General features: G+C 38.1%; 1 protein-coding gene across 2 annotated transcripts; it reads left to right on the forward strand.

Annotated features, from left to right (window-relative positions):
• The first annotated feature begins 579 nt into the window (after window positions 1-579).
• LOC108268426 (plasma membrane calcium-transporting ATPase 1) lies at window positions 580-21859 on the forward strand. 2 transcript variants are annotated; one of them, XM_017473391.3, is made up of 21 exons: window positions 580-705; window positions 5420-5822; window positions 9575-9772; window positions 10161-10418; window positions 10667-10792; window positions 11123-11335; window positions 12332-12364; window positions 14381-14530; window positions 14710-14924; window positions 15512-15754; window positions 15994-16235; window positions 16512-16749; window positions 16952-17131; window positions 17435-17522; window positions 17626-17732; window positions 17905-18096; window positions 18184-18397; window positions 18556-18767; window positions 18926-19033; window positions 19118-19306; window positions 19479-21859. In XM_017473391.3, exons 2-21 carry the CDS (start codon window positions 5633-5635, stop codon window positions 19809-19811), a joined length of 3729 nt encoding a protein of 1242 aa, XP_017328880.1. In that variant the 5' UTR covers window positions 580-705; window positions 5420-5632; the 3' UTR covers window positions 19812-21859. The 2 variants fall into 2 exon arrangements, with proteins under 2 accessions (XP_017328880.1, XP_017328879.1); XM_017473390.3 differs by having other exon boundaries at window positions 581-705; window positions 12329-12364; window positions 19479-21858.
• The last annotated feature ends 154 nt before the right edge of the window (window positions 21860-22013 follow it).

Genomic DNA, 22013 nt, shown 5'->3' on the forward strand with positions numbered 1-22013 from the left:
GCAAACTCCTCAGCACACATTTTTAGAAGGATAATCAAATTACAAATATTTTAATTCAGTCATTTTATGGTGAGTTATTATTATTATTATTATTATTATTATTATTATTATTATTATTATTATTATTATTATTATTTAATTTGTTTTTTTTTGCAAATCTAGAACTTAAAAAAAACGGTCATGTTAGTGGATTTCACATGCCCTGCATCTCTTATTTATGCTCCCACTGCACACGCACGCACTTGCCATCGTTAATGATCAGGAGGATCCCTAAGCAAGGAAAAAGCATGGGCTTTTGGTGTTAGAATTCCACAATTAGCCTATTGTTTTTTGTATTTTAAAAAGAATGATCATTATTATAAATGTTAAAGTTTATATGTCAATGAGACAGCGCAGTTTTAGTTAATTAGCCTGCAATTTTTTATATATATATTTTTTAATTTAATTATTATTATTATTATTATTTTTACAAATTAACTGTGGTATCTATCATGCATCGTGTTCTCGTTTGATGCAATTAGCTGTAGCTGTGGGAGACACCTGTACCTGGAACGAGCATGTCAGCCAACCAGAATCCAGGTACAATTCCTAATGACGTAAGCACTGGCGGAGCAGAGAGCGGTGGGCGGGGCTTTTCCAGATAGAGTTGTAGAACCCCTAGGTCGGCAAATGTTGAGGTCTGGCAGACCGCGTTCACTGCTAAAAGTAAGTACAAATGTCGTTGTTTGGGGATTAGTTGTTTTTTTTTTCGTTTTTTTCGTTTTTTAAATAGACATGCATTGTTTCGTCCTTTTTGTGTACCACATAAAGGCAGTAGTACTGTTTGTCATGACTGTGCGATTGTAAAAACGTTGTGCGCATCCTGCTTGTCCTTTGCATATAAGAGATAATTATATCTGTCTTATAAATGCAACTTGATTTGCACAATTAAATAATTTTTGGATCGTGTAGTTTAGCCTACCACTTTAAGTTCAGGGCTTTGTTAGATACGGGGGGGAAGAAGAAAACGTCCCTTGTGTGCAGTGAGGTGCTGGATGCAGCTGTTGTTAACATGTCAGAGAGGCGATTTACAGCAGCTTTAAGCAGGTATCCTGATTTGATGGCGCACCTGTTCTCAGCTTAAAAGTAGCTAGTCTATATTCAGGCAGATATTTATATCATTATCATCGTCATTATTTCGTGAAGTTTAGGAATTATTTAACAGGCTGCACATTATAAACTGGAGTCCAAAACACAAGGATATTTCTTGTCGTACGGAGTACAGTTTTTTTTGGCATTACCACATAAAAGCTGTAGATGGAAACACCTTATTGTCTACGTAATGTTTCTTTCATTTATCTTTCAACAAAATCAGAATCAAAAAGAGATCTACTTAGTCTGAATTTTCCCATAACGCACGTATACAGACAAAGTGTTTTTGTGTCTTTTTTTTCCCTCTTTTTTTTTTTTAAAACAAACACAATCAGTCTTTGCCAGTTGATTACTGATATTGTTACCAGTATTTATATTTGTATTGGAACATTGATTTGTGCAAACAAGGCTCTGCATACTTAATAAAACAACAACCAAAAAAACCCTGGTCTTTATTTATATTTTAATTTATTTATTTCACTGTGAAGATGAAATCTCAAGAGATTTTTTACTTTTCAAAGTTTGTTGCAAAATAAATTCTTTTGTTTCTAAGTTCTTTAAGAAAATTTCATGCACTGTTCAAAAATATTTTAGATCATAAACCCCAAAATAATCACCATTTCTCTGCAGTAGCCGTCTAATTAGGATGAACATATTAAAATGTCACCCATTTTTTTCTGCCGTGTACCATTATTTGTATTACTATATTGAAAGAAAAGGTATGTTATAGATGCGATTTATTTGAAAAACAATTCCGTTTATGTCTGTAACACCATTTTGTTAATCTGATATTCATGTTTCATAAAAATTCACTTAGTGATTTCAGTATGCCAAATGAATTCATTTTTACATTAAATTAAAGGAAATGATTTAATGTAGTTCTATAGTATATACACTATGGCCAAAAGTTTGTGGACACCTGAGCATCACACCCATATGTGCTTGCTGAACATCCCGTTCCCGATTTAGTCCCCCTTTGCTGTTATAATAACCTCCACTCTTCTGGGAAGGCTATAGGATTCTGGAGTGTGGCTGTGGGTATTTGCTCATTCAGTCACGAGCGTTACTGAGGTTGGGCAATGATGTCCGGCAAGGAGTCTTGGTGTGCAGTCGGTGTTCCAGTTCATCTCAAAGGTATTGGGGTTTAGGTCAGGGCTCTGTGCAGGCCATTCAAGTTCTTCCACTCCAGCCTTAGCAAACTGTCTCCATCTAGCTTGTTTTGTGCACAGGGGCACTGTCATGCTGGAACAGGTTTGGGTCTCTAGGTTCCAGTAAAAGGAAATTGTAAAGCTACAGCATACAAAGACATTCTGTGCTTCCAACTCTGTGGCAGCAGTTTGGGGAAGAACCAAATATGGGTGTGATGGTCAGGTGTCTACAAATATTTTGGCATATGAAATGCTATGTGCAACACCACAGGTATACTATTTGATTTACTTGACTCTAATTGTGGTGAAGAGGTATACATCAGCAAAAATACCAGTGCTTAATTAATAGACACTGTCTGGACTCATGAGCACTGTAAGAGTTGATTTCACACTGGGGATTTTACTGTGTAAATGTTATGTCTGTTCAAATCTGGTCCAATTACACTGTCCTTGCAAGTGTGTTGTACATTGTCAACACAAGTGGGTCATTTTAAACAAGTGTGTAGCTGATACCAAGTATCACTTGTGTGTTGGGAGGTGGCATCTCTTGCTTTGATATAGTAACTGCTGAACCACAACTACAGCACAAAGTTTAAGAGTTTGTCTTATTTGGAAATAATTCAGCAAACATATATAAACTTACTTGGCTCAGTGTGACCAAAAATACCCTGCTCATTTTGTGATTACATCATATCTTTTTCATCTACCTGTAGTTTGACAATATCACACAAGTGTCTTTTGTGTGGATGTCTTGATTTTTTTTTTTTTTAATGCAAAATTGGCATCAGTGTTGATTATTTGAACATAAGCTACTTCTTTCAGATGACTGAGCTACCGGTTATGTTTGTATATGAGAAATACAAAGTGAGATGCATCTTGACCTTCTAAGCTTCAGATGTATTGTTATTTTTATCTTCAGACAGCATGGCTCCATGAATGCCCTTTCCGGTTTGCTCTGTCTTGTTTTCTGAGTCAGCCAAGAGAAACGGTATTCCATATGGGTCATGTGATTTGTATTTGTATCACTTGGATTCTTTGTGCCTGTTCATTAAAATGGTTTCAGTCCACATTGTGAAACATTTCTCAGAGTCTGATTGCAACAGCTACATTAGAGGTCAGAGCTTACTCCCTAAGCATTTTGTATGTTGAGTAAGTCATGATTTTACTAACTACCATCACTGATCTTGGCATTAGATCAGACTTGTGCCCTCTTGCCCTTGAACTGCCCTCAAATTCATTTTGTCCATTCTGCCCCAAGAGACGCTCTCATGTTGATATTCCACTGTTGTGACACATAGGAGACTTGTTAACCCATAGCTGTCACTTTGTTGCAAATTTTTGCCACTTCTGACATTTGATTATTTGCTCAGAGCAAGTGAACATTTAGTGTTCACAGAAATGACATCATGACATCTATCATATGGCTGTTATTTAAGAAAAAAAAGCTTGAACCTATTAAAAATCTATAAACCTTTATACATTGAAGTAAATATTGATTTTTATTCGCATGAAGAAATGTTTCTGGCTTTTAAAAATGATTATAATGTCTCATCTTTATCTATTTATATGTATATAATTATCTTTATTTATATAGATTTTATATATATAATGTATGTATGTGTATATATAAATCTCACATACAATTTTTTAAAAAAATTTTTATAATTCCCTCTTAATTTAATTAATTAAGGCATGGCCTTTGTTCCATTTTGTTTGATATTTCTCTCAATTACATTTTCTCTGTAATCAGTAATTCCTAAAATATTACAAAATGTCTGTTCACACTTCTCAGTAATGGAGTATGGAGTGGAAACTCGTCCTTTAAGCAGTTGCCTGGCTACTCCAGTGAAACTCATCCATGAGCAATTGAACACTGACTATGACCAAGTGTCTGCATGCTTGAATAAGAGTATAAATGAATATATTCCATGTTATACTCTGCAACTCACCTGCTGTGTTGACTGTAGTTCTGCAACTCACCTGCTGTGTTGACTGTAGTTCTGCAACTCACTACAGCCACAGATTGCCTAATTAGATTAACCAAGAGGCTTTCCTGTGGTAATCATTTAGCGAGCCTCTTCCTTTGATGAACACTGTGCTGCCCAAGACGGCATGCTGAAGGTCAAATGATTTTCATTAAAGGAATGGAATATTTCTTGGATGTATGTATGGTGTTTTACTGTTCTCATGTGAGGTGCTAATCAGTCAGCTTTTAGAAACAAAGGCTTGTCTTCGGAGGTGTTGGGAGCTGCTCACAGCTTAGCTGTAATCTTTTCTCATCGTTGCTTCAGGAATGGATTTGAAACTACTATGTGAGTACAGTGTGGACAGTATACCGTTTGTCTTTTAAGAGGCACAATCATGTTTGATTGACTAATACATGTCCAAATTTGTAGGTTAATTTGGTAGGTGAGTGTGTATTATGTAGTTTTTTATTATGTTAAGAATCAACTATGTGAATTCTGTGATGAAATATAGGTGAATATATTCTGCAGCAGTATTGCCATTCTTAACCCCAGCACTAAACTAAAAACTAAACTAGGTGTGTATCATAATCTTCTCACCAGATTATATTTGTTCACTTATTACTTCACTGCATCAAATCGATGCCCGTGATTTTTAAGTTGACTTTAGATATATTTTTTTTGTGTATTAGGTCTTTCACATTTTTTTTCTTGTACTTACTTTAAAGTAGAACTTTGCCTGTGAATCTGTTTTGCATGAGTCCTGTTTTATGTTACAGAACTAAATTTATCCCTTCAATCTTAAACGGTCTCGGCAGATCTTGCCTCTGAAGCACTGCCGGAAAAGCCGACTGTCACTTCACACATTTGTTCATGTCTCCCATAAAGATGGGTGACATAATGTTGGTATGATTCTCTCACTGATTAACTGTAGAGTCATCTGCTTTGGCATTTATGACAGAAGAACTGTGACCTGTCACTGGGTCTGAACGGTGCTCAAGGAAGTTTACCAGCTGTCAGATTTCATTATTTGAGTTTTAGTGGCAGTGTTGTAGAATATAAAATGAATCTGAGTTAAGAACTTGCAAATCTTGTTTAGACCTTGGCCAGATCTATGAAATAGTCCTGGTTTTCTCATGCACCAATAATGATTATAATTCTTTTCCTCTCTTTCAGATGTAGCGCAGAGTGGATCTAAACAACCTGTATCTTCAATGGTCCTTATTAATCCAATATGAAAAAGCATACACAGTTGCAACAAATGGACACTGCTATTTACATGCTTCCAGTTTTGGGAACTTGTTTTCAGCTCCCCTGAGTCATTAGTGGTTTATGGGTAATTCTGGGTTTTACCTCTGAATACATTGCTTGGTGTGCATCAGAGGAGACATGGCCCGAAATTCTCGCCGTGGTTCCAAGTACAAGGCAGACGCCAACCACGATGCTGATTTTGGCTGCACACTTCAAGAGCTTCGGTTGCTCATGGAACTCCGAGGTACTGAGGGAGTACAAAGAATCCAGGAGTGTTATGGAGATATCCAAGGACTCTGCTCCAGGTTAAAATCATCACCCATAGATGGTAACTATGAACTATTTTTTGTATTCAGCTATTCAGGTATGTTGAAGCATTGGTTTGTGGTGTTGTCACCGCTTTTCAATGCATCAGAAAGAAAAAAATTTCTTCATTATTGTCATTGCAGTAGGAGGTTTAGGTCACATGTACCATGCTGATCTCTGGTGGATCTGATACTTAAGCAGTTGATGGAGACCCTCTGTTGCTCTGCACTATTTCTATAAGGACTGTTTCTGGATGGTGCAGAAGAACTTTGCAGCGGCCTTACCACCTTTTAATAGAGATATTATGGAGAACTCGCTTGTGGTTTTCTGCATATCACTGATTAAATTAGGAAGCAGTTAAATGCAATAACTGTTTTCTAACTCAATAATGGTCACTGAGTTATTTTAAATTACTATATGTACTTGCTTTCACATACTTTGTGGAATTTGATTTAACTGCTGCCTATAATGTAGCAGCTTGTAGCAACTCCTAAAATACTCCCTAAGATCTACTGATCTCTTCCGTGTACTATCCAAGGCTGTTATTTCAGGCCCAATTAAGTCACCAGTTTTTATCCTTGCTTAGTGATGTGTGGTGGTTAGCAATCACTGTCATACATGTTCAGGCGAATGGAAGAACTGCTTGAATCGAAAAATGTAACTTGTGTATTGGTGGCATTGCTGCATGAAAAAAATACTTATAAATAAAATATAATAGTCTTGGTGGCTTGTAGAAATGATGAGCAAGACAAATGCAGAATATTCAGTTGTGTACTCTCGCCTTTAAAAAAAAAAAAAAAAAAAAAAAAAAAAGAGTACTATAGTACTTTGTTAATTCAGCTCCATGCTACACTCTCATGTTGATATTGTTGCTGCTGTTACATGTGACGTTTTAACCCAGATCTGTCACTATGTTGGAAATGTTGCTGCTGACATTTTGATGATTTGCTCAGGACCAGTGAACATTTAGAGAAATGTACACACAAAGGACACCATGGATGACGCAGTCTTTCTTTAAACCCTGTACTTTAAAGCTTAAATTGGTCAGTCACATTATCACCCTTTCATTTTGCATATATCAAATTTATGGGCCGAGTTTCTGAATGTTTAGATAGGGATCTAACCAAATATAACTCCAAACCTTTCCATTTATTAAAATGAAGGAATTATAAGTATGCCACTTTGATATCAGCATTATTTTCAGATTTGTGGAAATTTAAATTGAGTCCATGTTTCATATTATTCTTATTTTGCACATGATGATTGCCCTTTATTCTGGGCGAGCATTGTGACAGCAGACCTGCCTGACATTGGTGTTTGTCCTGTGAGCCATCACATTGTCCTGCTTTGTGTCGTAGCATGCTAGTGACAGGTGGGAGCAGATCGATTTTCTGCATGTAATCCCAGTCAGTGTAAACCACATGGAAAAATCCTCAGTGCTCCGTTTCTAACTAATCTCCCAAACCACTACACACTTCTCCTGTTTTGCTTTTTCCCTAGTCTGAACATTATTTGAAAGTACAGGGGTGTTGAAATTGTAAATTAGTTAAACAATGTGAGAGGACTTGGAGGAAAAAATAGCAATGCACATGGTGTTCTGGCTTTTTATGGGTGGCTGTAGTTGTCCTATTAAAGTTTAAAAATATTTTAAAGTTTAATCTGCTGCTCATTTTAAATGTCTGTTAAAATGAATGCTATATATTATGGCATGGCATAATATATATCTCATATATATTATAACCCATCAGCTTTCTGTTTTAAAATGATTAAGTTTGGCTCTGGCTCTGTAACAAACTTACTTATTTTTTTCAGAGCTTGCTTTGCCCATCTTAATCATGGTAGGAAATAATCTGTACTTAATGAAATAGTGAATATATTAATATATTAAGATTAATATAGAGAGCAGTTGGGCCTATTTTTGGTTATACATCACTCATATTATCAATTTGGAACCTGACCTGATATTACTTTAGCAAGTATAGTGCTGTGAAAAGTATTTGCTGATTTCTTATGTTTTTGTGTATATCTCGTCCTTAAAAGTGTAAGATCTTCGAATGAAATGCAACATAAAGGCAACCGGAGTTAACACAGTATACAGTTTGTTTTATTGAAGCAAAAAAATTATCCAACACCCATCACTTGTGGAAAAACTAATTGCCCCTTTAAACTTAAAATCTGATTGTGCCTCCTTTAGCAGCAATAACTAATCAAATGCTTCCGATAACTGGAGATCGGTCTTTTAATTACTTCTAGGACTAGTACTTACTGGTAAGCTTTGGATCATTGTCTTGCTGCATAATAGAGTTGTGCTTGAGTTTCAATTTACGAACTGAAGACCGGACATTCTCCTTTAGGATTTTCTGTTGGAGAGCAGAATTCATGTTTCCCTCAATTATTGCAAGTTGCCCAGGCCCTGAAGCAGCAAAGCATCCCCACACCATCACACTTCCACCACCATGCTTGACCTTAAGTATGATGTCCTTCTTGTGGAATTCTGTGTTTGGTTTATGCCAGATGTAACAGGACCCCTGTCTTCCAAACAGTTCCACAGAACATTCGCCCAAAAGGTTTGAGGATCATCAAGGTGTGTAGGCAGAAATCGGATGAGCCTTAATGTTCTTCTGGGTTAGCAGTGGTTTTCAACTCGCCACTCTTCCATGGATGCCATTTCTGCCCAGTGTCTTTCTGATAGTGGATTCATAAACAGTGACCTGTATTGATGTAGGTTCTTTGATGTTGTCTTTGGTTCTTTTGTGACTTGCTGGATGAGTAGTTGCTGTGCTCTTGGAGGAATTTTGGAAGGTCGGCCACTTCTGGGAAGATTCATTACTGTGCTGAGTTTTTCCATTTGGAGATGATGGCTCGTACTGTGGTGCTTTTGGAGTGCTAGAGCCTTTGAAATAGTTTTGTAACCCTTCCTAGACTGATGTATTTCAATCACCTTCTTCATAATTTCTGGAATTTCTTTCCACTTTGGCATAGTGTGTTACTGGGTAAGACCTTTTAACCAACTTCATGCTGTTTGAAAAAATTCTATTTAAGTGTTGATTGAAAAGTGTTTGCAGTAATCAGGCCTGGTTGCATCTAGTGCAGCTGAAGCCCATTATGAATTCAGTTTCATAGATTTGGGAATTAGTAACTACAGGACAATTTGGCCCAGTTGATATTGGATAACTTTTTTTTGCTTCAATAAATAACATTATTTAAAAACTGTATTTTGTGTTTACTGAAATTGTCTTGTTTTTTCTTGGGTTTTGTTTTAATTTGTGAAACAATTTAGTATGAGATGTACACAAAAACAGAAGAAGTCAGGATGGGCCAAATACTTTTTCACAGCACTGTAGATATCGACATAGCTTCATCAAGTATTTGTTTAAAAAGAGAAAGCACTTCTTAGGAAAAAAAGAAAAGAAATGATGATCTTGATCTTGCATACTTGCACATAATCTGATTGATTTCCGCACCTTGTATGCTTTGCTGTTCAGCCAAAATCTTTTTGGGCTGGACCTGTATTTAAGCTAATTCCTTTACCAGGTATGCATGTGATGATCACTCATATTGGTGCAGTCAATCGATAACATTCAGTGCCTGCTCTTTTCTGTGAACTCTCTGTTTACCTTAGGTCTGCACTACTGATCACTACTGCACTACTGATCAACTTGTAGTTTTTGCAGTGTATTAAACTAAAGTGTTTCTTGTTGTATTATATTAAATTCTATTAAAAAATAAATTATTATGGTTGATTTAAATGACATTTCTTTCTGCACATTTTAGGGCTGAGCATAAATGCTGATGACCTTGCAAGAAGAAAAGAACTATTTGGAAAAAATTTCATACCTCCAAAAAAGCCAAAAACATTCCTTCAGTTAGTGTGGGAAGCACTGCAGGATGTGACACTAATTATTTTGGAAGTTGCAGCCGTGATCTCCTTAGGCCTTTCTTTCTATAGACCTCCAGATGCTGAAAGAGAAAGTGAGTGCATTAGACATTTTAAGCACATCAGAACTATTCTATTACCAGCACATAATAGAAAAACACAAGTTTGTAAAGGTTTGACATTTAAAGGTTTCACATTAGCTTTTGGCATGGCAGTGTTATTCTCTTATGCTGCTGTAAAGATATTACCTCACATTATTGTGCTAGTCTGGTCTTTCAGCCAACACAGTTTTACAAATACATTTTCTTAAGAGTATAATGATGTTTTAAAACAGTCCATATCTGAATCAATTTTATTGTTTGTTATAGCCTAATCTATTTACATTTTAGACACACTCATGAAAACCTCCTGAATTTTTCTGTGCTGTGGCATAGAAATGCATTTCTGCGGCTTTGCCTGGACTGACTGTGTTTTCTATTGTAGACTGTGGAAGAGCTGCAGGAGGAGTGGAGGATGACAGTGAAGCAGATACAGGATGGATAGAGGGTGCTGCCATCCTTTTGTCCGTCATATGCGTGGTGCTCGTCACTGCCTTTAATGACTGGAGCAAAGAAAAGCAGTTTCGTGGCTTGCAGAACCGCATTGAACAGGAGCAAAAGTTCACAGTTGTACGAGGAGGCCAAGTCATTCAGGTTCCTGTGTTCGAGATTGTTGTTGGAGACATCACTCAAGTAAAATATGGTACCGTGCCTCTCCTGTATCTCCAGAATTGCACCTCAGTGACTTTTTTTATTATTTAATGAAGTGGCTCTGAAAGCAAGTGAAAAAACATTTTTCACTATTTCTTCATCAAAGCAAGGGTAGTTTGTCTTGCCTCTCTTGCCCCTCCTGTTTTGGCTGATTGAGAGCTTTTATTTTGGTTTGTTAAATAAAGCTTCTGTATGTTTTGTCTGAGGTCTGACCATCTGGCTTTTGCTGTGTGCCTTCAGGTGACCTCCTTCCTGCTGACGGCGTACTAATCCAAGGAAATGATCTAAAAATTGACGAGAGCTCCCTCACAGGAGAGTCTGACCATGTCAGAAAGACACTGGACAAAGATCCCATGCTACTCTCAGGTTTTGAATCCTTATAATTTACTATTTTCTTCAGACAGATAAATGTTTTAGTACTGTGCAAGAGTTCAGTTAACTGAATGTGTTTCATTGATGAGAAACATCAGTTACAAAATTTTGTGAGAAGAAAGAAGGGCATTGCATAAAACCCTGTAGTTTGTTAATATTACATGCATGTATAAATGACTAACTCACATCAGATATAGATGAATATCAGAATATATGTAGATGCCATATGGGTCATTATCGGATAACTTGGGAGAAAATGTTCCAAACCATTAAAGAAAGATAGCGTGTATTTAATGTTTTGTAATTGCTGTCTTATTGCTTCAGGCACTCATGTTATGGAGGGGTCAGGAAAGATGTTGGTCACTGCAGTGGGCTTGAATTCTCAGACTGGTATCATCTTCAGCCTCCTCGGTGCAGGAGAGGATGAAGGAGAGGATGAAAAAGAAGAAAAGGAGCGGAAGAAAAAGAAGAAGGAGGAAAAGAAGAAAGAAAAAGAAAGGCAAAAGATGGAGAGAAAAGACAAGAAGGACAAAAGAAGTAGGACAAAATCTTGCACCTTCACATTCTTCAGTACATTCATTAAGTAGGCTGCTAAGATATTGGACTTGAAAAATTCCAAGCATGCTCATCTACTTATCAAGTCTCTGAAAGTGTGCAAATAAGTAAAATTACTTACTTTGTATTTACTGCATGGTCTAGTGTGAATAGGCATTGTTCTGTGTACTCGGTTAAACAGTTCCATTTAGTTCATCTACTGTGTTTACCCTGCGTGTGACTCCATTTACTTGCATGTACACTTCCAGAGGACAGTTTGCCTCTGGTGTGTTAAAACATGGAACGGTAACTAATACATAACCATCGATAAATACACTATATGGCCAAAAGTTTGTGGACACCTGACCATCACACCCATATGTACTTGCTGAACATCCCATTCCAGTTTTAGTCGCCCTTTGCTGTTTTAATAACCTCCACTCTTCTTGGAATGGCTTTCCACTAGAGTTTGGAGTGTGGCTGTGGGGATTGGTGCCCATTCAGCCACAACAGCATTAGTGAGGTTAGGCACTGATGTTGGCGCAATGTCAGCATTCCAATTCATCTCAAAGGTGTTCAGTGGGGTTGAGGTCAGGGTTCTGTGCCTGCCACTCAAGTTCTTCCACTTCAACTTTGGCAAACCATGCCTTCATGGACCTTGTTTTTAGTTCCAGTGAAGGGAAATTGTAATGCTACAGCATACAAAGATCCAGCCATCCATTTTCTGTACCGCTTATACTTTGCAGAGTTGCAGAGACCCTGAAGCCTATCCCAGGGGACTTGGGGCATAAGGCAAATGTTACCCCACAGCTTCTGTCCACTTGCTGTCATTGAGTGTTTCTGGGGTTCTATGGAATAAGGGTTTAGATGTGTGGCCTAATTTCAACAGCAATAATGTATGACTATGATGCCACACAATGCAGAAAACCAATACAAATTATTTAACAAGATCTTGTCTTGCATTTAATGTCTCATATGAATGTGCCTTTTTTCCAGCAGACAGACAGCAAGATGTATCGGACAAATACAATGGTAAGTTCATTTACATCTTTACATCTTGCATGCACACATGTGCACACACACACACACAGTATATTACAAAATATGTATTGATCCTGTTTTCATTTTGTATTGTAATTGATTGTATGCAGTGATTTTATTTTTTTATATATATATATATATATATATATATATATATATATATATATATATATACACACACACACACACACACACACACACACACACACACACACACACGCGCGCGCACAGTATCTCACAAAAGTGAGTACACCCCTCACATTTTTGTAAATATTTGATTATATCTTTTCATGTGACAACACTGAAGAAATGACACTTTGCTACAATGTAAATTAGTGAGTGTACAGCTTGTGTAACAGTGTAAATTTTCTGTCCCCTCAAAATAACTCAACACACAGCCATTAATATCTAAACCGCTGGCAACAAAAGTGAGTACACCCCTAAGTGAAAATGTCCAAGTTGGGCCCAATTAGCCATTTTCCCTCCCTGGTGACATGTGACTTGTTAGTGTTACAAGGTCTCAGGTGTGAATGAGGAGCAGGTGTGTTAAATTTGGTGTCATCGCTCTCACACTCCCTCATACTGGTCACTGGAAGTTCAACATGGCACCTCATGGCAAAGAACTCTCTGAGGACCAAGACCCTGACACTGAGCTGCAGCACGGTGGCCAGCAGTTTAACAGGACAGGTTTCACTCAGAACAGGCCTCACCATGGTTGACCAAAGAAGTTGAGTGCACATGCTCAGCGTCATATCCAGAGGTTCTCTTTGGGAAATAGACATATGAGTGCTGCCAGCATTGCTGCAGAGGTTGAAGGGGTGGGAGGTCAGCCTGTCAGTGCTCAGACCATACGGCGCACACTGCATCAAATTGGTCTGCATGGCTGTCGTCCCAGAAGGAAGCCTCTTCTAAAGATGATGGACAAGAAAGCCCGCAAACAGTTTGCTGAAGACAAGCAGACTAAGGACATGGATTACTGGAACCATGTCCTGTGGTCTGATGAGACCACGATAAAATTATTTGGTTCAGATGGTGTGAAGAGTGTGTGGTGGCAACCAGATGAGGAGTACAAAGACAAGTGTGTATTGCCTACAGTCAAGCATGGTGGTGGGAGTGTCATGGTCTGGGGCTGCATGAGTGCTGCTGGCACTGTGGAGCTACAGTTCATTGAGGGAACCATGAATGCCAACATGTACTGTAACGACCCCAAACACACCTCCAAGACGACCACTGCCTTGCTAAAGGAGCTGATGGTGAAGGTGATTGACTGGCCAAGCATGTCTCCAGATCTAAACCCCATTGAGCACCTATGGGGCATTTTCAAACGGAAGGTGGAGGAGCACAAGGTCTCTAACATCCACCAGCTCCGTGATGTCGTCATGGAGGAGTGGAAGAGGACTCCAGTGGCAACCTGTGAAGCTCTGGTGAACTCCATGCCCAAGAGGGTTAAGGCAGTGCTGGAAAATAATGGGGCCACACAAAATATTGACACTTTGGGCCCAATTTGGACATTTTCACTTAGGGGTGTACTCACTTTTGTTGCCAGCAGTTTAGACATTGATGGCTGTGTGTTGAGTTATTTTGAGGGGACAGCAAATTTACACTGTTATACAAGCTGTACACTCACTACTTTACATTGTAGCAAAGTGTCATTTCTTCAGTGTTGTCACATGAAAAGATATAATCAAATATTTACAAAAATGTGAGGGGTGTACTCACTTTTGTGCGATACTGTGTGTGTGTGTGTGTGTGTGTGTGTGTGTGTGTGTGTGTGTGTGTGTGTGTGTGTGTGTGCGCATATATGTATATGAGCTTGATTAAGAAATAAACCTGTTGAAGGTTAAATAAATTACATGTGAATTGACTTCAGATATATGCAGTATGTAGCACTAGGTGGGATCAAGGAAAAGATGGCATCCCCTCAGGCAACTTTAACTGCCATAAATAATATAGTTTTTGTGAAGTACATGTACTATTCTCATACTGCTGCTGCTATTGGCTGTGCAGATAAAGATGGAGTAGGTGCTGAAGGCCAGATTCTCAGCAGTGAGGATGGGACAGTGGTTGAGGACAAAAAGAAATCCAGTCTGCCAAAGAAAGAAAAATCTGTACTTCAAGGGAAGCTCACCAAATTAGCTGTGCAAATTGGAAAAGCAGGTTAGAAATGATAAGTGGTGTGTTAATATTTGGATGATACTTTTTACTTCAATGTATCTGCTTATGTTGTAAGATCATTGTATTTTATATGAAGTATTATTTTGTTCACATTTAGCTTTTGAATAGTTGCATGTAAATACTATAACTCTGAAAACTTACACTTGTGTTTTACTCACCAGGCCTTTTCATGTCAGCCATCACAGTCATTATCTTGGTGGTGCTCTTTTTGGTGGACACTTTCTATATCCAAGGACTTCCATGGATTAAAGACTGCACCCCTATCTATATCCAGTTCTTTGTCAAGTTCTTCATTATTGGAGTCACTGTGTTGGTCGTTGCTGTGCCTGAGGGACTTCCTCTTGCTGTCACCATCTCATTAGCGTACTCTGTCAAAGTACGAGTTCAAGAGCATGAGCTTAAACCTTGTCCATACAATGTATAGAGCACATACACTCTAGATATTGCCAAAGGTTTGTGGACACCTGACCATAACACTCATATGTACTTTTTGAACATCTCATTCCAGATGTCCAGATTCCCTTTGCTGTTATAATAACCTCTACTCCAATGGGAAGGTTTTCCACTAGAATTTGGAGCATGGATGAGGTCAGGCACTGATGTCAGGCAAGAAGGCCTGGGGCATAGTTGGCATTCCAGTTCACCCCAAAGGTGTTCAGTGAGGTTGAGGGAAGGGAAATTGTAATGCTATATACATAGACCTTCTGTACAATTGTGTGATTCTAACTTTGTGGTAACACTTTGGGGAAGGCCTACATGTAGGTGTGATGGTGAGGTGTCCACAAACCTTTCGCCATATAGTGTAGTTCTATAAATGGCATTATTCATTTACTTGTAAAAGACCACAAATGAATTATTTTTTAATGCTAACTTGAAATGATTATACAGCTAAGAATGATTTAATGTGGTTGTCTCTTCATTTGGTTATGGTGCTCTGCAACTGTTCTCTTGATTTGGTCTCAGAAAATGATGAATGATAACAACTTGGTCAGACACTTGGACGCATGTGAGACGATGGGAAATGCCACTGCCATCTGCTCAGATAAGACGGGCACGTTAACCATGAACAGAATGACTGTGGTGCAGGTGTATGTGGGAGACAGACACTACAGGAGGGTACCTGAACCTGACCTCGTTCACAGCAAGATCTTGGATCTACTGATCATTGGCATTAGTGTTAACTGTGCATATACTTCTAAGATCATGGTGAGAAATCGAGGCTAGTACAGTATGCAGTTTGTGATTTATTTTCCAGCTTATTTGTTATCTTTAAAAGTTAATGTTGAACCTAAAAAGTTGATCAATGTGATGATTGTTGTTTTGTTTCATTTCCATTGTACTAAATACTATTGAATGAAATCTACTCTCAATACTATAGATTTTAACTACAGTGTTTGCTGGCTTACTGTATAAATTTTTGCTTCTGTTTGTGTGTACATTTGTAGCCACCTGAGAAGGAAGGTGGACTACCTCGTCAGGTGGGGAACAAAACGGAATGTGCCTTGCTGGGGTTTACGCTTGACTTGGGCCGAGACTACCAAATCATCCGCAAAGAATATCCAGAAGAGAAGCTTTTCAAAGTATACACCTTCAACTCTGCGAGAAAATCCATGAGCACAGTGCTGAAAAATTATGATGGAAGTTACCGGATGTTCAGCAAAGGAGCCTCTGAAATTCTCCTGAAGAAGTAGGTTTGCAATTGAGATATTTTGGACTCAAAACAAGAAATGTGGTTCCAGCACTGTGGGTGAATTTGAGTGAAGATTGAAACATTTGGTTTTGCAGCCTATACAACTTCTTGGCGTGATAACATCTGCAGTAGTCTAGGCCTTCTAGCTTATTACTCTCTTTTCTTACAATGACTGTATATACTGTAAAAACAAAAACCTACACTGTTTTGACCTGGTATATGGTACAAAAACCAATATATGAGCACCTCAATTAGCATTTGCTGTGTTTGCAGGTGCTGTAAAATCTTAACAGCTAGCGGTGATTCCATGGTCTTCAAGCCTAGAGATCGAGACGACGTGCTGAATAACGTGATCGAGCCCATGGCTTTAGACGGTTTGAGGACAATCTGCCTGGCCTACAGGGATTTTCCTGCCTCAGAGGGGGAACCAGACTGGGACAATGAGGCCGACATCCTCACAGGCCTCACTTGCATCTGTGTCGTGGGCATTGAAGATCCTGTACGGCCAGAGGTGAGCGCTCATATTACAGGTTTTGTGGCTAACTTCCACAGTTACATATTCCAACAATTTTAAATGGATCTGATTGATTGAAAATGATCTTATTTCAGACACTGAAAATAACCAGCCAACTTACCCACAGGAGTCCTCATTACTATTTATAAGTATGTATAAGTTTTTAGTTTCTAACTTGTGGGTGCTTTTACTGATTTAGGTCCCTGATGCCATTAAAAAATGCCAGCGGGCAGGAATCACAGTACGTATGGTCACCGGCGACAACATTAACACTGCCCGCACTATTGCCAGTAAGTGTGGCATCCTCAGTCCTGGAGATGATTTCCTTTGCCTTGAGGGCAAAGAATTCAACAGGCGAATACGCAATGAACTAGGAGAGGCAAGTTACCAACACTGTACATACATCTATTTAAAAAAAAGTCCTTCAAAACATCTTTATTAAAGTACACCTCATTCTATTATATTTTATGAATTTTACAATTTGTATAAAAGAACAAATCTAGGGTTAGTTTAATTAACTTAATTTGGATATTTATCCCATAAACTCTGATAAATGTTAAACAAGCAGTGTAGGTGAAAAAATACCATATCTACAAAATAAATAAATAAATAAAAGTATGGCTTTCATGGTGTTTTGTGTCAAACTGCTGTGGTGATATAATAATACATGTCCTCCTTTCAGATTAAACAAGAGCGTATTGACAAGATTTGGCCTAAACTGCGTGTGTTGGCAAGATCCTCTCCCACAGATAAGCATACATTAGTAAAAGGTAAGATTTTGGAACTAGCAAGGTTTGATACTGCAAGTTGTATCCCATTTATAGATGTAAATACTCAATCTAGCAATGTAACACGTGTAATTTACCATCTCAGGTATAATCGATAGCACAGCTTTAGAGCAAAGGCAAGTAGTAGCTGTAACAGGAGATGGAACAAATGATGGCCCTGCCTTGAAGAAAGCTGATGTTGGCTTTGCCATGGTATGTGTTTCAAAATGCTAAACAGGATTAGAAAAATAAAGAAGGGAAAAAATAAAAAATATATATAATCTAATACATTGAATAGAAATAAATTTAAAAAAAACATCTATCCAATCTGTGATGGATGTTGAGACACCATCTGAACACTCTGTTATTTGTCATGTTTCTTTAGGGCATTGCTGGAACAGATGTAGCCAAAGAGGCCTCCGACATTATCTTGACAGATGACAACTTCACCAGCATAGTGAAAGCTGTGATGTGGGGACGAAATGTCTATGACAGCATCTCAAAGTTCCTGCAATTTCAACTGACAGTCAATGTAGTGGCTGTAGTCGTGGCATTCACTGGCGCCTGTATCCTACAGGTCAGTGTTTTTCTCAAAATATTCTTCCTATCCTGGAGGTATTTTTGTGTAGATGGCAGAGTTTACAGCGTTTCCTCCCTATCACAGGACTCTCCACTAAAAGCAGTCCAGATGTTGTGGGTAAACCTGATCATGGACACATTTGCATCACTGGCTCTGGCCACCGAGCCACCCACTGAGGCTTTACTGCTGAGGAAACCCTACGGTCGCAACAAGCCCCTAATCTCCAGAACCATGATGAAGAACATTTTGGGTCATGCTGTATACCAACTCACTATCATCTTTACTCTGTTGTTTGCTGGTGAGAAGTGCATTTTGGGTTAGTTTGTTAGTAGCCATTTTACCGGTGTGAAAAGTGTATATTAGTAAACAAGAGTGTACTAAAACTCCCTGTGCAAAAACTGCAACATGAAGTAAAATGGAGGGCAAAAAACAACTGGAATCTTTATCCCCTAACAGGTGAGAAGATCTTTGATATTGACAACGGCAGGAATGCTCCTTTACATGCCCCTCCTTCAGAACACTACACAATCGTCTTCAATACCTTTGTCATGATGCAACTCTTCAATGAGTTCAACGCTCGCAAGATCCATGGCGAGAGGAATGTGTTTGATGGCATCTTCAACAACCTGATCTTCTGCTCCATTGTTTTTGGCACATTTGTTATCCAGGTAAAGTAAGATAGAAGTATTGGAGTATTATAATTTAGTTAGACTGGCCACAGCTAGGATATGGAATAGGGTTGCTTTTCCTTCTAATTTCTTTCTAAATAAATTGGATTAGAACCATAAGTCATTCTGTCATTAATAACAAGTGCTCTCTTTTGCAGATTGTGATTGTGCAATTTGGTGGAAAGCCCTTCAGTTGTGTAGGACTTAGTATTGAACAGTGGCTTTGGTGTGTCTTTCTTGGCTTTGGGTGCCTCATCTGGGGTCAGGTGAGCCTAGAGACACCTTGTCTTTGTCTCTTTGCTTCTTTTGGGGGTTTTATGGTCCTTATTCTTTGCAATATCAATCCACAGTTGATAACCACGATTCCCACAAGTCGGTTGAAGTTCCTGAAGACTGCTGGCCATGGTACCCAGAAGGAGGAGATCCCAGAAGAGGAACTGGAGGAGATGGAGGCACTGGATGAGATCGACCATGCTGAGATGGAATTGAGAAGAGGACAGGTCCTCTGGTGCAGGGGCCTCAACAGAATCCAGACACAAGTAAGTGAAAGCTGAACCACTATAAAAGATAATGGAGAGACATAGTTTTTCATTCCCAATCTAGATGAAATATTTCAGTTTTAGGTGGTCCATAGATAATTCACATTTTTGCATTATTTTATACTTGTATTGTGTTTTTGTGTTAGTTTTTTTCTTTCTTTTTTCTTTTAAGATTCGTGTGGTAAATGCCTTCCGGGAAGCCTTGTCCCCTTATGAAGGCTTGGAAACTCCAGAATCTAGAAGCTCCATCCACAACTTCATGACCCACCCAGAGTTCCGCATTGAAGACTCTGATCTGGCCATTCCCCTAATTGATGAAACAGAGTCTGAGGAAGATGGACCAAGAAAATGCAGTTTTGTACCATCAGCCATTCCTTCTCGCATATCTTCACCTAACCAGAACAATAATTCTGCCAACAGCAGAACATTTCATCACTACAAGGACTTAAAGACCATTCCTCAAACCCCTGGTAGTCCCATGCACAGTCTGGAGACATCACTGTGATTTTACTCATGCTAAAAACCCTGCTAAGATCACATCTATACCAACCATGCTATGACCATGTCAACAAAGAGCACAACCAGGAGGTCTGGTGAATTTGATTTCTTCAAGTACGACATTCCTGGATCAAAATCCCTTTGTTGTTACTAAAAAATTATTTATCTAATCACTGCCTAATGTAATAAGGGTGTGCCTTTTACTCCTCACTTGAGCATTTGTCCCAAATATATTGCAACTCTGCATTTCAGTTCTTAACAGTTTACATGAATCCGTAATGAAGCCTGACGCTGCACCACTTTTATCATATTTTGGTAGATATGTAGTCTTCTACACTAAGTACTGGAGAACTTAGCTGAACTAACCTTAACAAACTACTGAATGCTTATTCAGGTTTCAGCGAATATTGTCAGGTTTTTTTTTGTTTGTTTTTAAACAAATAAACAATATTGATTTACATTTATTCAGTGTAGCGCTAGACAGTAACTTTCTTCTGGAAACCGACAAAAATGTGTCTGGATGGCATTTTCAAGAGGAAAAAAGAATCAGAGGGTGGGTGTGAGTTTAATGTGATTGAGTAAAATAAATTTTCTAAAAACAACAAGGTGATGTTGGTTAACAACACATTTGAAGAAATCATGTTCACAGAGGAGGCAACTGGGTGTTCTTGTAGTGAAATGGGGATTTTCTGTCTGTGGATATATTTGGTCTGAAAATGTAGTTAATCTTTTGATTCGTTTGTAAATATTGTCATCCCAGGGGATCTATAAACAATAAAAGATTCCTGGTTAATGCATTTTCCTCCAGACAATTTTTTAGTGATTGACATTGGATTCAGAGTTCGACCCAAATTGCTTATTCCCCCATGCTTTTTTTTTAATTAAACACTTTGACATATTATGAATTTGTTGTTTATATTATAGTTGAAATGGTCTGTTTACATGCTTTTGGAGAATCTTACCTTGCATGAACTCGGGATACATATGAGGTTTAAACATGGTTGCTGCTGTATCTGTATGTGAGCTTTTTAAGGAGTATACCAATTGATAGAACTATGTTAAGCCTTCAGACTTTTGTTCAAGTTTAGTTGAGTCTGGAATAAATTGGAGGAAAGAGTTGTCACTCAATATGCAATTTAAGCACAAAAACTTTAAAATTAATAAAAACTTTGTACACTATAGACTAATACTTAACTGTTCTGTTCAAGTGATTGAAAGTGTTTGTACATTGAACACTACCACCTGCCTTTTTGATCATTGCATTGATCTTTGTCTCAGGCTTAAGTTCAGCAGTCCCTGGTTATTTTATCGTAAACAATAAACATATTCGGCACAATGATGCCAAATCAGAGTAGCTGCACTACATAAGAACTTGAAATATATTAAGTGTTTTAAATTTAGATACTTTAAGCTAAATTTGATGTAGTTTTGTAATTTCTTTCCATTGATACTCTCAGATAGTGCCCTGCGATGGGTTAGCACCCTGTCCAGGGTGTCCCATGGGTTGTGCCCTGAGTTCCCTGGGATAGGCTCCAGGCTCTCCTGTGACCTTGTGTAGGATAAGCACTATGGAAAATGGATGGATACTCACAGATATTGTTTACTTCTAAAAGATGAGCACACTGTTTTTTTTTGTTTGTTTATTTTTTTTTAAAACCAAATTATCCCACAGACCCTTTGGCAATATAACAAATTGACAATCGGTATATTTCTTTAGCAAAAGTACAGAAGTTTTTCACGTCATGACTTGAAAATGTTGGCTTCTGCTGAGAATTTTAAAAGGCAATAGGCTATGTTCTGTTGTGTTGCACATAATGTTAGAAAAGGCTCTTTGATTCTGTTTGTTTCACTGTAGTTTCATTCCTATTTTGGGAATTAATGTTGATCTGTCTGTTTATGGATTTTTTTTTCTATCGTAATATGTCAATTACTTACGGTCTTATCGTGATCAGTGTAAACTGTGATTGTGGTTCAATTTACATTTTGTAAGTGTGAGTAATGTGTGTGTTTGGCAATAAAATGTGTATTTAGTTAAAAAAAATTCACACAATATTGCAACACCAATGTTAGTTAAATGTTTGGCATTGTTGATTGTTTATTAGCAATAGTAGTTCAAGCATTAGCTACAAGGAGTGTCAGTCTCGTTTTCAGGAAGACAATTTGATACACACCTTGATATAAGTATGATGTTTTAAAATATATATTTAGT

Source organism: Ictalurus punctatus, chromosome 8 (genome assembly GCF_001660625.3).
Source record: "Ictalurus punctatus breed USDA103 chromosome 8, Coco_2.0, whole genome shotgun sequence".
Classification (NCBI taxonomy): Eukaryota; Metazoa; Chordata; class Actinopteri; order Siluriformes; family Ictaluridae; genus Ictalurus; species Ictalurus punctatus.

Excerpts from the sequence above, each read along its gene's own strand:
- LOC108268426 (XM_017473390.3), top strand. The coding sequence starts at position 5,633 with ATGGCCCGAAATTCTCGCCGTGGTTCCAAGTACAAGGCAGACGCCAAC. Across the intron at positions 16,750-16,951 it reads AAGATCCTGTACGGCCAGAG|GTCCCTGATGCCATTAAAAA; the intron begins GTGAGCGCTCAT and ends TTACTGATTTAG. Across the intron at positions 17,733-17,904 it reads CTGATGTTGGCTTTGCCATG|GGCATTGCTGGAACAGATGT; the intron begins GTATGTGTTTCA and ends ATGTTTCTTTAG.